Here is a 17,120-nt window from a genome sequence, read left to right on the forward strand (position 1 = left end):
GGCCGTCATTCTGAAAGTCAAATGGGTTGTTGTTGTTGTTGTTCCCATCAGGAATAGAGCTAATCCACTGGGTCTTCACCCCCTCAGATAGTGGGAGTACATGAAGAGGTTATTGTTGGCTCTTGCAGACAACAACTGAGAAATCGGGGTGCCTGCTTGTACCTTCCATGTTTGTGTTGCAGAGGAAAACAGTGGTTGCTGGATGTAACTCCAATTGTACAAGTGCATGTCTAGCCCACTAACTGCATGTTATCACAGCCACAGTGAAGCATCTTTTTTAATCGGTTAAAACATTTAACACTGTAATGATGGAATGGCAAAATCCATGTTGTGGCAGAATGTGGTCCTTCAAATGAGTACAGTCTGAAATAAATAAGAGTTCAACCATCTGTGCTGTCACAGCCACCCTCCCAGGGTCTCTAAGGTACATTGAGTGTGCAGTCCAGAATTATAAACAGTCCTTCAAATGGGCCATGGGCCAAAATCAAACACCTATTGCATTGTAGTAAATATGTAAAAATGGCACAAGGATCCAAAGTTCCCTTAATTGCGCAACTTCCTGCGTTACTTTGCCAGCAACCCTAAGATTATGAAAAATAACTATTAATATGTAATCCTACATATTCAAAAAGCCGTTTTACCTCACAGATAATAAACTTGCATGAACCAATTTACATTATGATTGCTTTTAATCAATCTTAATGTTTTTTGTTTTGTTTCCTCAAGAGAAATATCTGCCAGTGGCCCCCACATCGTGTCCCTAAGATCCTTAGAACAAAAATGACAGTGGCTGATGCTATACCAATAAATGACTCTGGCTTACATTATCAGCTTTAGTAATACAATTGGTCCAACAAGATGAATTCAAAGTTTGGATATGAGGTGGAAGTGAAAAGACCTGTCTTTTGCAGCGAGCCTCCATCCACACAGAGTCCTCCCTGATGTCAGAGATGCCTCACCAACAGATCTGTCAGAGGATATGAGAAAGGCCCACAGCATTATTTTCATTTATTAAAACGTGCAAGCATTTTTTTTCTTCTACTTTCAATCACACTTGGGAAGTTTGAAAGGTTATATGAATCCTACATGCATGACAGCTCTCAATAAAAGCAATAATTTCTCCCTGATTTCTTTTCTCTTTGAGGGAATATGATTGGTTTGAATTGCCCTGTGTTACGTGTGCAGCATTTCAAAGCAAAGCCACACAGAGCCAGATCTGTGATCCTGAGCTTTTCAAAGCATACTTACATAACTGCTACTGTACCTGTGACTGTGATTCGAGAGAATTTCTGAGATTCACACCACAAAAAGGATTTTATGTGTGAACTCTGCAGCAATTTTTCAGCCAAAACATACAAGTGACAGTCTAAAATATCTCCGCTGTGTAAAGAAATGCCTCCTCTTTACAGGACTGTGAATCTTTCTCAACATAATGAACTCCCTGACAGGGAAGTGGCAGAGCTTCACCACAGTAAAACAGGGCTGTTTGCTGTCACCGCCACTGAAAACAGTCACCATTCCAGTGTTTTAGTGATGTGGAGGAGCCGACATTACATTTCCTGGTGCTCAATCAGTGTAACGGATTAGTCCCTGCTACAGACAGTGATGCTGACACACACCGATGTGTGCATGCATACATTTCACGCAGATACACACATGGAAAAGCCAGGTCCTGTGGTGCCCTCTGTGGTATCTCGCTATATCTCTGTCAAATAGAAGATGAATGAGCTGAAACATCACTGTCTTCCTCCCTGCGTGCTCAGTGAAGCTCCATCCACCTCACACGAGTGCAGCTCAATTGGACAGAGCAATGGAGCAGCGATGGACTGAGCACCACTTCTCTGTTGAGTTCAATTGTTCATTTGCGCTCCATACTGTTATGTATGACTGAACATCCACACACCACTCCCCTCATTATGACTTGAACATCATTGCGCCAGGGATTTAAGGCTCCCTTGTTTTCTCCTCTTCAGAGAAACCGCAGCGATGACAAAGTGATAGGATCAACTGAAATGGAGAATGACAAATGTGTTTCCAGCCCAGCACAGGCGCAATGTGGATTTATGTCATGGAAGAATGAGAGTGGAGCTGTTTTGTTAGTGTTCACACGTCACTTTCAAGATAAATGGAGTTCAAAGTGTGAGGTTCTGCTTGTGATGAGAACATATTTCTATATACTGATTTGGGATTTTTACTTTTTTTTCATCATCTTTTGTGAAACATTTTACTTGCCACATTACATGGTCTCTGATCAACCCTTTTCTTCCTTATTTTGTAAATGTATTGGTTTTACAGGTACGGTTGCTGCAGGGTGTGTAACCTATCTGTGATGGTAGATTATTTTATGAACCATCAAGATACCCCAAGGTGATTCAGGTGCTGGTTCCGAGCCAGTGCCAAATCTGAAACCTTTGCGTTTCAACAACCAAAGCACAAATCAGAGCTAGTGTAGTGTGTTCTGACTTATCCACGGGAGAATTATCAAGAGATGTTCGCTTTGGACCCCAAATTGAAGCAACAGTGGTCCAAAGACCAGTCAAGTTTGGATGCCAACTCATGCACAGCCAGGAGCAACACTTGCAAAGAGTCAATGTAGTCCCGCCATAGTAGGAGAAATACACAGTGATTGAGTGATTTGACTACAGTGGCTCTCATGCACATGGAAGTGCAAACCATTTCTTAAAAGGTTCCCAGGTTGAACCAACTCTGAACCAGCACTAGCACCAGCCCAGAAAAAGCACTTGGTTCGCTTTGGTTGAAAGGAATTTAGAGTACCACGGTTTGTCCATCATATTATGCTGATGGTTTACATTCATCGACTACCTAGTATCATCATAACATTGCAATTTAAAAGCTGACCCACCAGAGAGCATAAAAAGGAGGGTGTCCCCTCACAGTTGCCGTATGACAGGAGTAGTTAGTGTTTGTGATGTGTGGGAGAGAAAATTAAGAGAGGTTTGTTGCTGTTTCCATATGTCCTGTTTATTATTTTCCTAGTTAAACAGAGTTTGGTGAACCCAGGACAGACGTTTATATTGTCAACAGCAGGCTGCTGTTGGTGTGTTTCTTTCAGTTGTGCCATTATTATTAATTTCTTGTCTTAACTTCCTCAGTATAGCGAGCTGCCTAACTACCCTTAAAGCCACAGAGACTGAACACAGTTAAGTTACAGACATGTGGTGCGGACACAAAGACACTTGTGATCCCAGCGTGGCGACAGGGACAATGATGTCATTGTCCATCGTGATGTTTTGATGTGGACATCGTCATAGGCCATCACCCTACGCTACTTGATTTAGTTTTCGTTCTTGTGGTTGAAACACTGACAAAGTTCTTAAAAGGGCTCCTGGTCTATCCACTTCATAAAGAAAAAAGAAAATGGATGGAGCTGTAGAACTAAAACAAATCACTATAAAACCAGATATGGGAGAAGTTGCTGGACAAAGCCAAGAATAAAAACTACTGTCAAAGTCAAGACACTGTACAAGCAAAGACAGTATGCCAACTCAGTAAAACCACAGTAACATATGCAGTAAAAATATGAAAACATTATGCATCAACACATTTTTAGCAAAGAGCCTCAAACAAACAGGTCCTGGTGATTGTAAGAAGTTGCACTGTCAGTGTTTTCGCTGCCGTCTTGTACTGTTGTTGTCTGACGCCAGCAGGCTGTGAATATGTGCCTTCATCTGCTAAACTCTATCGGGGTATTATAACATTATTTTAAGTGGGATACGAGACCCATATTAAAATCAAGCTGATTCATTCAGTAGGCAGTGGTTTTTGTGTTTGGAGCACAACACACTTAGCCACAGATGGCACGGCTGTCCTTGAAAAGTATCTGCCTTTCAACATAGACTGAAGCAATACGTAAAACTAAAACTAAATTCCACTTTTAGCAACAATAATTGAGCAAATTATCATATTTCTTCCACGGTACATTTACAGTACATTGCTCCACAGATGTTCATTTTGTAGCAGATGCATGGAGTGTTTTCAGACCACACAGAAATAGATGATGTTAGACAGTGTGGTGCTCGTTCCTTATTTTAGGCCCTTTCATATGTTTTCTCTCTCCCTCTCACACAAGTATTTAGCCCTGTTTTACATACCAACAGGCAGCCATATTCAGCTAAAAGCCTACGACAAACCTGCTGGACATTACCTCCCCTCCATTGTCTCTGATTCTCTGAAGTTGGTGGAGACCAGATTTAAGAGGCAAGGTAAATATTTGACTTTAATTTGTCCGCTGGCCAGAAACAGGACTTCAAATGAATGTTAATGTAGCTCTGTGCCTGCTGGATGTGCTACTTTTTGCCACAACAACTTTAAGCAGACTTAAGCAGTTTAGAAAAAAGCACAAGGGTACAGGTGAGACACTGAGCTTTGATTCGAAGTACAATATTTGCCTTCAATCTGTAAAGTCGCCAAAAATCGAAATACTCAAGTAAGGTAAAATGTATCCAAATTGTACTTAAATCCAATATATTCAATATCTTTGAAAATACTGTACTCTATACTGTACCTGAGTACATTTCAGCCTGTGCTCTTGCTGCTGTAGGCTAATCGTCCCTGCAGAACACCAGCAACATTGGATTTTGTACCCCTTCATCTGGCCCCCTCCCCCTGCTGATGCTGAGGACTGCTGCTGAGCAGGTCCGGGTGGCACCACGGCTCACGCCATCACACACACACATGTACACACAAACTCCCCGCAGAGAGGGTTCATACAGTCATAATTACAGTCCTGCCACAACTGTAGGAAGTGGGGCGGCTGCGGGTGGAAACAGTGGAGAGCCTCACAGCGGGAGCCGGGGAACAGTACACTGGAGGGAGCTCAAAATCAACCATCCAAGGGCCACCACGGGGCCTAATAACCGACTGAACATGACTAATGATGAAGCTGTGCTCTGGTGGGGCTGTGTCCGAAATGTTCAGCCCTCACTGCTCTATCAGTCCAAGGCTCTCTCCCAGGTGTAGAGGTGTAGCTATATACAGTATGTTCATGCTGTGAGTAGACCTCCCACAGTACTGCTGCTCAGAAATGACATACGGAGAGTGATGCATAGCCTGTAGACTTCATATGGTCTCCCCAGTCTGGTTGATATGTGTGTGAACTGTGGAACATGTGTGGGCGTTTCATGTTGTTGCATATGTATTTCCATATGTCATTTATTTGAAGCAGCTTATTATGCCTCTGGCGAATGGGCCTCATCATGCTGTCCATTGTATCATAAGAAGGAAGGTGAAGCCGTGAGCATTAGTAGCCTAGACGCTGCTGCTGCTGGTGGTGATAGGACAAAGATGATTGACACCAGATATGCGTGGATTTTTACTTACAAACGATCGTAATTTTTCCTTTTACAAAGTCTTATCATTCTTCCAACCGTTTAATGTAATTCTTTCAATAAGGGAATAAAACATAGGGCCGTTTCATGTAAATTATCACCAAAATGCCCCAAATGTCAAGGCTGTGACTGGACCTGGGTACTGGATGTGATGAAACTGTAATGAATGAAGTGGAGGAGAGTCACAAGGATTTTGCACTGACATCAGATGAGAGGAGAATTAAAGTTTGACAGTACAACATGGCTGGTTGAACTGAAGGAGTAAATGCCCAGTCAGCTGAGGGAGAAGTGGGCGCCTGATTGAACTGAGCTTAATTTTTTTAGCAATCAAAGTGGCGGATAAACGATATTTGGAACTGTTATATACTGTAAAATGGAAAATCAAAATAAGATTTACTCAGGCACTGTACCATGCGTAAGTACAGTTTCCACTGATAACTGTGTGGAAACAGTTTCAGGGGACTGATGGACAGTGATGGCTTAAAAAAGCGTTTTGCCTGAGAGCAGCCATCACTCTGCCCAGTCGTCCTCTTCGTGGAGATTCCCGCTAGTTGGTGGGTGTGACTGATGGTACTCATCCCCCACCACACACAAACAGAATCGGTTTACCTATGAATTATTTGTTTGACGGGTTGGAATTTCTCCACATTTCTCCACCGGCTTGTCCAATCAGGGAAAGCGATGAAACAGAGATGAGGCTCCCCTGGGAGACAGCCTCGGAGATGACTCTCAGCGGGTGTGAGGGAGAGGCAGGCGACGCTTTTTACTGGCAGGATGAACGAGGCTGAGACTGAAGCTGCAGAAGTTTGAGGAGCTGTCCAGATGCTGAAAGAGCACCAGGCAGCCCCTTTCAATTAGTATTAAGCTGCTGGCTCTGGAGGAACTAATGTGATTTTAAAACGAGGTGAAAGCTATTCATCCGTGGCGTGTGACGTGAAAGGTTCAGCTTGTGTCGCTAATTTGAGTCAGTAATTTCACCTCTGCGCAGAAATTCCCCCCACCTTTTTTTTTTTGAACAAGAGATTTCACTTTAAATAGACGGCTCAATTCTGTCATGAATATTTCACCTTCATTCATCTTCTCGGGGGAGAAAACACAGTTCAATGCAAAATCTCCCCCCCACCCGGTGCTTATTTATTTTCTGTTAGAGGCTTTTAGAGCCAATTTGGAGCAAAAATAACGATCCGTCCAACCACAGATCAATAGCTGGGGTCTGCAACGAGTGTCAGTCGCAGCCCCGCATGTAGGAGAATGCAGACAGGAGGGGTGGAGTTCACAGCTTTTACTTTTCAAACGCTGCTCTGACAGAGGAGCTCATTCTTTGCCTGGAAAACAGCGGAGTTGGCCACTGATGCGTCCTGGCATGTGATCCCACTCTCAGTCAAGTCAGTCGCCTCGCCGCTGCAGCCTCTCCATTAAACTTTCCATGCTGTTGCCCGTCCAATGGACAGCACTTAGGAGGTTTGTCTGGACCGTACTCGCTCCTGCTCGCTCGCCCGCTGCGCTCCGGCTCTCCACCGTCGGCTCTCCAGGTTCAGAGGGACTCGCGCGGCTCGGGGAGCTGCCCTGGGTCTCGTGCACGAATGGAGGGAGACGTCATGGACAAGGTTGAGGCCACGGCGACGGTCCGTGACTTCGACCCTATCAGTGGGAGCATCCCGGCCACCAAAGTGGAGATCACCGTGTCCTGCAGGTGAGTCCGGTCCGGTGCTGATGCTGCTGTGTCTGCGTCAGCGCCGCGCGCTTTTGGTGCGTGAAATTGAACGTTTTGGTGCTAAAAAAACAAAAAACGGCCCCATGTTTTATTTCATTATGAAAATAATTACCTTAAACATTTTGAGAAATAATAAAACTTTGCAAAAGGTGGAATTAGTAAATAAAATAGATCTCTTATTTGAAGACGCGTGGACATTTCAAGACGTACTTTGAATATTTACGTCTTTTGGAGACTTTTCATTACAATTATTAATAAAGAAATCCAGTCAGCTCCGTATTCGCATTGCGTTAATGTCCAAAATCTCACCCAGTCACAGTTAGTGAAGTAGACGAGGTCTCAAAATCTGACAGCCCCTCAACTTTTAGGCTACGCCCTCGTTTGTTTGGAGTAAATATTGGTGCTTTGGTGTATATTTCGATGGCTTTCTATGGTGTCTCCTGGCTCTGCATCGCCGTCTGTTTGTGTTTTACGCGCGCCAAGTCGCGTGCCACATGAGATATCGACCGCGGTAGAGTTTGTTTGCGTGCCGGAGAGCTTTCCCCAGAGGCAGCAGGTCGTGTGAAGCTGTGTAGCCGCCTGACAGCCCCCAGCAACGTCACCAGTGTGTAACAGAAACGCGGAAAAAGCAATTAGCACTAAATATTTACACCCCTCATAGTCCGTTAGCCTTTAAATAAATCCCCGGTCCCCCCCCACACACACACCAAACACCGCGGAGATGGCAAGCGCCTCGGCTGGGAAGGGTGGGGCAGAGCTGGCTGCAGGTAGAGTCACTGTACACTGTAAGCTGCTGCACAATCCAGGGCAGTGGCTCTGTATGGGTCGACAGTACAGTTACGTTTCTCACGGAAATTAGCGCCAATTTTTTGTTTGAAGGGCCTCCTGGGCTGTGCGTCATTTTGCCGTAACCCACGGTGTTTATCTCTTTGCAGCTCCTGGCTACATCAGCCTTATATGCATGTAAATGATGTGTTGTTGGCCCGTGTGCACTGCTGTTGAAACTGATCCCATGGAGATTTCATACATTAATGCATGTAAAGCCACAGGCCAAAGATTTATTAACCAAACATCCTGCTGCCATTGTTTCCTTCACTCCTCTCTCATCTGCTTTCCACTCAAGAAAAATTTGCATTCAGTTATCCGGAGGGGCAGCTGATTGATTCCTTTTCTCATTGGCATCCATTTTGATGCATTCTTTAGTTCTTTAACATGCCCCATATTGGTTTTGCAGCTCAGGCGACCTTAGAAGGCATTTGGGATATTAATTAATAAGTCACATTTCAAAACAGATCTTCTAACCTTTACAGAGTTGACAGATTTAGACGATGGTGTAGCTATTGGCGATGGCGATGGGGGTGGGGTGGTGTTTAAAGTTTAACAGCCCTTCATAGCTCCACGGTAAGATCCTGTGTTTATGTAACCAAAATTATTTGATTATGTGTAACTGAGGCAGGAGTAGAAGTGTGTGTGTTCGGTTGGTACATGCAGCTTAGGTTGTGGTTGCGTGTGAGCATATTGTGTGTGTTGTATCCATGTGTTGCGAGTAGCAGCTGGACTCGAGTCGTTTCCCTCTCGAGACACAAATTGTTCTTTTTTTTTCCCTGAGACCTTCATACTGTAAGCCAGGATCTGTGTTGACGCCCCCGGGCTCTGTCGATCTGCAGCTCCCTTGTCTGTCATTAATGTCTCTCCAAACAAAGACTTGCTCCAGGACACAGTTTGATAGAGAAGAAAAAAAAAAAATCATCCCTGCTTTCGCCGGGCCTTGAAACATTGTCTGCTTTAGATGCAAAGACTTCGTGTCCCGCCTCTGCTTCTTTGTGACTTGTGGAGATTGCTGCAGTAGCTCATGTCTGACCTCTGAGGACCGCTTCAGAGATCATACGCTAGACCGCTTAAAAGTTGGAGACGTGTGAAATGCACTACCATGTATGCAGCCCCACTCCTCCCACCTATCAGCAAGTGCGTATTTGGTCCATCCAGTAGAGACAAACAGAAACAATGGGTGTTATGTGGGTGAGAGGCGCAGGCTCCACGACGCTGTGTAATTGATTTAGTAAGCCTGAAAGCTCTGAGCTTGCAGCGCACATGGAATTGAACTGTGGCTTGCGGCCCTTCCGGCATTCTCATAACCCTCTGCAAATATTGCAGCGAGTCCCCCGACAAACCGGAGGGACTGGAGCTGACAACCCCTTATCAAAACAAGTGCATATCGCTGTGATAGAACATTGTTCCCCACCCGTGGCTCTGATTGGTTTTTGCTCACAGGTCAGCCAGTGAGCTGAGCCCAGAGCATCTGCTTCGTAGCTGCGAGGGGCTACACTCCAACTCTGCGATAAGATGACTCTTCAAACTCAAGTGGCCTCTATCAGCTTTAGCAAATGCATGCAAGGGAATACAGTTCAGTGGGTTAGGCCCAGTGGTCCCCCGGTGCCTCTCCAGGCTCGATCCCACCTCTCACGTGGCAGTTGTGAGTGTCCTCATTTGTTAATATTTAAGCAGCCCGGATAAATATTTCATAAGTTGTCGATGCGGTTTGCCACATCACGCTAGAACTATGGGTAAAGTAGTTACTGTGAATGCTGCTGGATTGTCAGAATATGCCCTTTCTATATCTCAGCTTACCAGACAGTCTCAGAGTTCCCATCTACAATGACTTAAGGGAAATTGGGGCTTCGGCTCTGTAGTTCCACTGCAAAGAACACTTTTGGTAATGAATGTTGGAAAAAATGTGCATACTGACAAAAATCACAAAGCCTCCAAAGGCACACGGATCTCCGTTTAATGAACAGGATGTCTCTTTAGTGCGTCACAGTACAGATTCATGTTCAGGATGTAAGTAATGATTTTTTAAATGCACTGTTTACTGTATGTGACCAGAACGAGGCAGCAGAGTTGATAAGCTTGACAACGCTGACAAAGGTTTGCAGCCCTTATCAGTGCAGAGCCAGGGAAAAAGAACTTCTTTCTCTTTAAAGATTAGTTTTTGGCATTTCACTTTGTCAGAAAGTTCCCTTCCAGAGGAGAGAGAGAGGGGGAAGAAAATAATACTAATTTGATGAAAAGCCAAGATTTGGACGCTGCATCATTGTTAGTATACGACAAACACGACAAACGAAGCAGAAAGGCGTGGGTTTCATTTTTATAACACTGCCATTTTTAAAACAAATCAACAGAGGGCATATTATTGAAATTTATGGGTGCTTTGCAGTGTGTCAAAACACACCACAGGTACGCTGTTAAAACTGGAATTGGCTGACGAAGCCACCCTCCTTTCCACTGCGCTCAGCCTCCCGCTTGACAGCTTGAACATCGAACTTTATCAGCCCCCATCGCCCATTTCATCAACACGAAGGCGCAGCATCTTGTCCATCCCCTCCTGTTCTCTGCTGTTGCTTTAGAGCTGGTTGTAACCATTCATTTGCTGTGATAGATTGGTTAGAGTAGCACTGCATCCAATCAATGCATTCCATAGCTGGAGGGATCTAACTCAACCAGGCCACTGTGCTCCCGACGGATTCATTACCTGGTGAAACACACCAAGAGGTCACATGACTGCCAGCATCCTGTGACAAATGCTCGCGGGAGACGATCCCTGGCACACAAGGCCACTGATTGCTGTTCCCTGGGGTCAATCTGAAAACTTGCGGCACGCCTTTTGAGCCGAACTCTTCCTGAGGCAATCATTGCAGCAGAGGGGGGAGGCCTAATGAAATCATCAGCACGATTAGGATGTGTGGCATCGCTGCTCGATCTGTCAAAAACAATTGCTTGAGCGGAGCAATTTGGATTTCCAGCTGTGTAACAACCTATTGTTTATTCGAATGCATTGTTGTGGCCTGTAATTCTGCTGCTGTTGTAGTCTTAATAGCAGCTGTATCTGTGGATCTCATTCGGTCTCGGTTACCCATTTAATCAAACCCCGTGACCTGGTTTTTCTGGTTGAAGCATCCTTTTGTTTTGCCCCGGCAGAAAGCAAGTTTGAAGTGAACTAGTTTGCATTGTGTAAGAGCATGAAATATTAATAAAGGATGTCTCTGAGTAAAAGAGAAATTTCAATTTGCAGCGATTTACCCCGCTGTTCTTTTCACAACGTGTTCTGGGTTAAGACTGACCCGAGGCGAGCTCGTAGCTTCTTTCTTACAGGATGTCTTGTGTGTGTGTGAGTGATGTGTCGCATCTGTTTTGGGGATCGAGGCTGAGACACACGGGGGTGCCAAGAGGAGGCTTTTTTTTTTTTCTTCCAATTTTGGGGATGTTAAGATTGCAGCAGGCAAGTCTCACAGGTCGATGAAGCGGATAATTATGCATGAACCCCTGACACAGTGAAAATGAGTTTTGATCCCAGACACTTGGCTTGTGGTTGTGTCAGTGTTATTAATATATTCTTGTTTGGGACCTACGACAGCCAAGGGGGATCCCTTGGAAACACAGTCGTGGTGCCATGCCAGTGGTTTATAACACTCTGCATGTTGCCGGTGTCATCTGAAAGTGTTGATTGGAACGACAGGGAAAGTCAAGAGTGTGGCATAGCAATAAGAAATCAAAGCAGTCCCTCTCGGCTCAGAAGTATCAAGCTGCTTTTGTCACTATTTTCAGAGAACCTTAAGGGTCAGCAGAGTGTGTTGGTGGATTTCTGTGTCGGGGGATTTTTGACCTAACATCACAGCTTGTCTGGGAGATGTGGGAGCTGGTGGCAGATTTGACATGTTGCTTAGTGGAGATTTCACCAGATTATGTTGCATATGTTGAAGGTCTCTCATGTGTGGACAGTCTTAGCCCCAGGCTCGATCAAGCTTCTCATGGTCTGGTTATTGTCATATCTGTAGACATAGAAATTTTAAAGTTAAATGTATTTAAGTAAATATGTTATACAACAGCCAAAAGGGACATTTCTTACTGCGTGGGTGCTTTTGCTATAAAGCTGTGTGTAGAGCTGAAACATCAGGTTTGATAAGTACAAATACAATTAATTTTCACTGAAGGGAAATGGATTATCAGTCAGAATGTGTGAATCACTCAAGATAAAGTTAACCGCAAGCTACAACACTGTGAAATGATAATAGGCTTCTGTAGAAGCAGCAAATTAGTCTAATTTCAATTATGTTTTAAAATGTGTTTCTTATTTGTGTTTGATGCCAGCAAGTTGAACATGAAAGCATATTTTTTAGAAAAGGGCACAATATGGTCGTTCATGGTGATTGCTGAGTAAAAAGAAATGTCTTTTTTCAAAAACTGACCATGAGTTTTGTGTTTTCAGCATTTCACTGCCATGCCAGGAGCAAGAAAGTTCTACAACAAAGCACTTAAACAAAATCAGAATTATCAGAAAATGAACGACGTCATGACAACCATCATCAGTGGGTTTTACAAGTGAACACAGACTGAAAGAGACGAAACAATGTCGGAGACTTATTGCTTTACACACACATACACACACACATACACACACACACACACACGCACGCACGCACACACACACACACATACATACACATACTCAATGAATGGCTGTGCTCTATGTGGTCAAGGGCCTCCACAATGCAAACAAGAAGGAAAATCCTGACACTCTGAGACCTGAGCATAATAAAATATCTTAATATTACCGGGCTGACACACTTTCATCAGGATGTTGAGCTTAGATACAAAAACAGACACTCTAGTAGTAAAAGGCATGACAGAAATGAATTACAGCCCTCTTCCATACCTCTGAATTGCCACCTACATCTCCAATATGTACACATTCAAAAATATCTTGAGCTGTGCTTTGTGACATAGTGTTTCTCCCTGTTGAACTGGAATGATGTTCCTCCAAGCTGAGCTTAAGCAGTCATGCACAGATGGTGGGTTTAATGTATATGTCCACTAGGAAGCAGTCTTATTGCAAACCACGATGTACAGAAGACGTAGAACATATCAGGGAACAGAAATCAATTCCACCCCATTGACAGTGTGAACAAACCACTAAAGGCTGTTAAACAAATATGAATGACTTTGTCTTTATCAGCTTGAATGGACAGTACAATGATGAGATAGAGAACAACAGAAGTGAGAGATTTGAAGAAGAATTTAGCGTCCTGTGCTCAGCTGGAACATCACTCAGCAGTGGCTCTGCAACTTACGGTTATCCGTACCACCCGTTTTTGGGTATATTTGTACCAATTGGAGTTAAGATGCTGTACCTGGATCAATAAAGTGTCAGAAAAACGGCAACAATTGTTGATGAGATTGCCGTAGCTGAACAAATTGTTCTAAGTCGATAGCAACTCCAGTGGGAAGGATTTACCCAGGACAGACCCATCCTCCATCCAAGTTTTGTGTAAATGTAATCTTGTTGACAAACCAACCGACCAACCAACTAACAAACCAACCTTAGAGTGAACCTTCATACCCACGGTAGGAGCAGGTCCTCCTCTTTATATTCCGTCATATTGTACCGACATGTTTCTAATAGCCTGAAACAGACTAACTAAAGTCTGGTCTGAGAGAGGGTCTTCCATATTTTTTTTCTGCTTTTAGGGCCACTGTAGGGAGAGTACGACGAGTGGTTTCAGTAGTTGCAATCTGCAACCTCACTGCTTCTAAAGTTTGCATACTGAATCTTTATATCTTAAGTATTTATAAAGTTGTCCCAGGAACTGTTACGGCAACTTCCATTTTGTGAAGTCGAATAAAATGGCAATTATCCCTCTATCTGTTGTGAAACTGTAGATTTATTTTCAGCCTAGTGGTTACATTTCAGGTTAATTATCGCATATGTTTGAGTGGATAGGTGTGTGTGGGTGTCACAAGGTTATACCTCTCTTACAGATCTGTCAGTAATAACCAGCTCATGCTCATTACGGTTTACCACCACCTATCTGCTGTGTGGTGCTTTCACCTATCGAGGTGCAACATGAGTCGACCACCAATTAGACAGCTCCATTCTCTGTTTCCACCCTATATGGTGGGCTCACAGCTATCTCATCCCTCACCAACATCAATAAGTGTTATCCTCTGAGAGAGCTGTTCTTTATGCTTTATTATCATGATCACTGTTGAGATTGATCCTGCTCTCTCTGCGCCACACTTGACTGAATGCACGCAGAGTTTCCTTTCTTTGCCTGGATTTAATGATGAGTTACTGTCATTTCAAAGTCCAAATATGTATGAGCTTAGAAGTGCTTTGCTGTGCCTGATTCGTTGCCTACCGTACAATGTAACATGCTTTACGTAGCCAGTACCAGTGCTATGAGGATTGTGGACAGTGTGTGCGGGCACAGATTTGCAGCTTGGGCTTTTTCAGTTGGAACGGAAAGATGGAAGGAAATTGGCGTGAATTCACCATCGGCTAGGTGCAAAGTGCTGTGCCAGGGTTATAACAGACATATAGCATCAGTGCGTGCATCTCCCTCAGCTCCTCGCAAAAAAACCCCAACCTTGCTTTGCACTAACCCCAGGCTGTTACAGTGTGCAATTAACAGTGATATTACTCCCTAGTCGGGCATTAGTCACACACCAAAAGCCAGTTTGAAACAGGGAGTCACAGCGTATGTGCACTCTCATTTATTATACTAGCAAAAGAGTGGTTTTATGACTGAGATTCTGTCACTGCCAGCCAGACGGCCGCCCAGGGAGTACTCTGCTTCAGGTATTGTCGACCCGGAGAGATCCCAGGTTGAACAGAAACTGAATAATTAAACAGATGGAGGAGAAGAAGACACCTGGTGCCATCGCAGTGAAGGTCAGCAGATGGCTCTGTCGCTAATAAAGGTGCCAGATTGAGCGTTGAATGTAATTGACGGGAGTTCTCGGGATCCGGACAAAAGTTAACATTACTCTTTATCATCATCCGTCACCATCCACGGAATCGAATTATGCAATGCAAGCAGAGATCATTTCCAGTAATGAAATGCAGGAGTGCATGAGATTTGATCATTTGTTGTTTTAATTAGTTTGGTTTAATTTCAGGGGTGGTGCTTTCTGATGATCTTTCGTGCATAACATGCGATACGTATTTCTTTGACAAATTACTAAAATACCCTAGAGGAAAACCAAGAAATTCAATCTAAATAAAGGGATTCCTACAGTTTGTTAAGGGTCAGGCGACCTCTGCAGCGGTATATATCTCCCCAGTTTTGTTCTCTGACCATTTGAACCCTGAGAAGCTGCTTAAGGGTATACTAGACAAGAAGAAGACCTACTGACCCCACGGTGTGTGAGTGGAAACAAAATGTCTCTCCTCTGTCAAAAAAAAGGGCCACAGGGCAGTAGAGAAAGTGTAGTGACACCATCCTTCACCTTCTCCTCTTAGCCATCTCCCATTGTCTCTAATGTATTAGAGATTAGATTTTCCTTCCCCCAGCCCAGTCAGAGACTTGACTTTCAAGCTTGCATTTGTCGTGTCCTTTTAAGAACCAATGAGGCAGCAGCTCATACTGGAACTGGCCAGTCTAATTTAAGTCTATTTAAAAGCCCTTTCCACTGAATTAGATGCTACTTCTCCAAGGTGCCAATTATGATTTCGACAACTCTATGAAAGTGGAGGAGAATTAAGGGACTACTGACAATAAGGCACTACGGGTGCAGGAATTAATTCCCCTATTTCTTAGTTTAATAATCAGCCACATGGACCAAGGAGCTGCTAAAATATCTCAAGGGATCTGACCAGGAGGGAGCAAGTGCTCCTAATATTTTCTTTAAATTAGACTTCGGCAGCCATCCATGTTTTAGAGGTCAAAAGTCCTTTACACTTTTCACTGTCTTGGGAACATTTAGCAATATTCTGGCCAAACTTTATTATATTAATATAATTTTATGACACATTTATACAGCTGAAGAGAGTTGGCACATTTGACTTCAGAGCACGTGCACTAGTTAGGCGATGCTAATGCAGCATCTTCTGATTTTCCTGGTACTGCCTTGTTAATTAAAATGTGCATAACTACAAGCTTAATTCACTGGTAAATAAAACAAACCCTACCTTGTCAGGGCTGGTTAGACAGAGAGAAAACTATTCAAGTGATATTTTTTTTCTAATTTCTCAAGTGAAATTAAATTAAATTTCTTGTACTTTTGTTTGCCCTACTTATAATAACGCACTCCACACTCTTGCTTCACGTGTGATGAAATATTAAACGCTCTGGTGACAAGAGGAGATTATTGCACCCGGAGGTTTTAATGAAGGTGGTGACATCAAGAGGAATTGGAAGAGTTCGTCTTTTTCATTCACTTATTTCAAGTCGGACGGTTATAGTAATCTCAGAAGTGCTTCACTGTGCGACGAGACTGGTACATGAAATGCGGTGTGGATGAAAAGTAGCTAGATCTAATTACTTTTGTCCTACTTTCAATGAACTTCATCTTCATCAACAAACTTTCTCAGCATCCGCTTTCGGGATAATGATGTTCTCTTATCCCACTGAGATTTGAAGAGAGAAGGAGTTAACTTTTCAATTGGCAGTGAAGGCAGACGGATTATCTGAGATGTTAATACCCATCCTGCAGACTTGCATACAGTAATATGGCGGATTAATTTATTATTAGTGTATACATTTCCATACTTATCATTTCTGATTGGGAAAGTTAGGTTAAGCAACTCATATGAGGGATTGTTTTCGACAGTAACATTGCGTAAAAGTAAAACAGGAAGTCATGTTTCCCTGCTCACCCTTTTTGTATGTAACACTTTATCTCCTGCGCTGAGAAATGGGACAAGGTGACGGAACAGCTAATTGTCGGTGGTTAATGGATGCCAGACAGAACCAGGTGGATACAAAGAGGCAGTTAGTCATGGATGGCTTTGTTATCTTCAATGATAATTACACTCACAATATTCCAACTGTAGTCAGGTCAGCCCAAGGCTAATACCCAACAAAGCTGCATCTATTATCCCCCTACATATCCCTGTTACAGAAGAATTTGTGTCCAGGGAGGCAGAATTACGTGTACATGAATGATGTGCAGATGCTTGGATTCAGTCCTGAAATCTCATCTATATTCATTGAAATCCTGCTGTCCTCTAATGCCTGGTGCACACTGGAGGATTTTCAATTCCTAGAGGATTTAAAAAACGT

The 17,120-nt window shown here is 43.5% G+C and overlaps 1 protein-coding gene across 2 annotated transcripts in view; it reads left to right on the forward strand.

Annotated features, from left to right (window-relative positions):
* Window positions 1–5,984: 5,984 nt before the first annotated feature.
* cpne5a (copine Va) overlaps window positions 5,985–17,120 on the forward strand; it is a 79,831-nt gene continuing 68,695 nt past the window's right edge. The window contains exon 1 of one of the 2 annotated variants that reach the window (XM_030423223.1): window positions 5,985–7,041. In XM_030423223.1, coding sequence (XP_030279083.1) covers window positions 6,932–7,041 — 110 coding nt within the window. In that variant the 5' untranslated portion in view covers window positions 5,985–6,931. The remainder of the gene's footprint in view (window positions 7,042–17,120) is intronic. The other variant, XM_030423222.1, reaches the window with a different exon arrangement.

Source organism: Sparus aurata, chromosome 7 (genome assembly GCF_900880675.1).
Source record: "Sparus aurata chromosome 7, fSpaAur1.1, whole genome shotgun sequence".
Taxonomy (NCBI): Eukaryota; Metazoa; Chordata; class Actinopteri; order Spariformes; family Sparidae; genus Sparus; species Sparus aurata.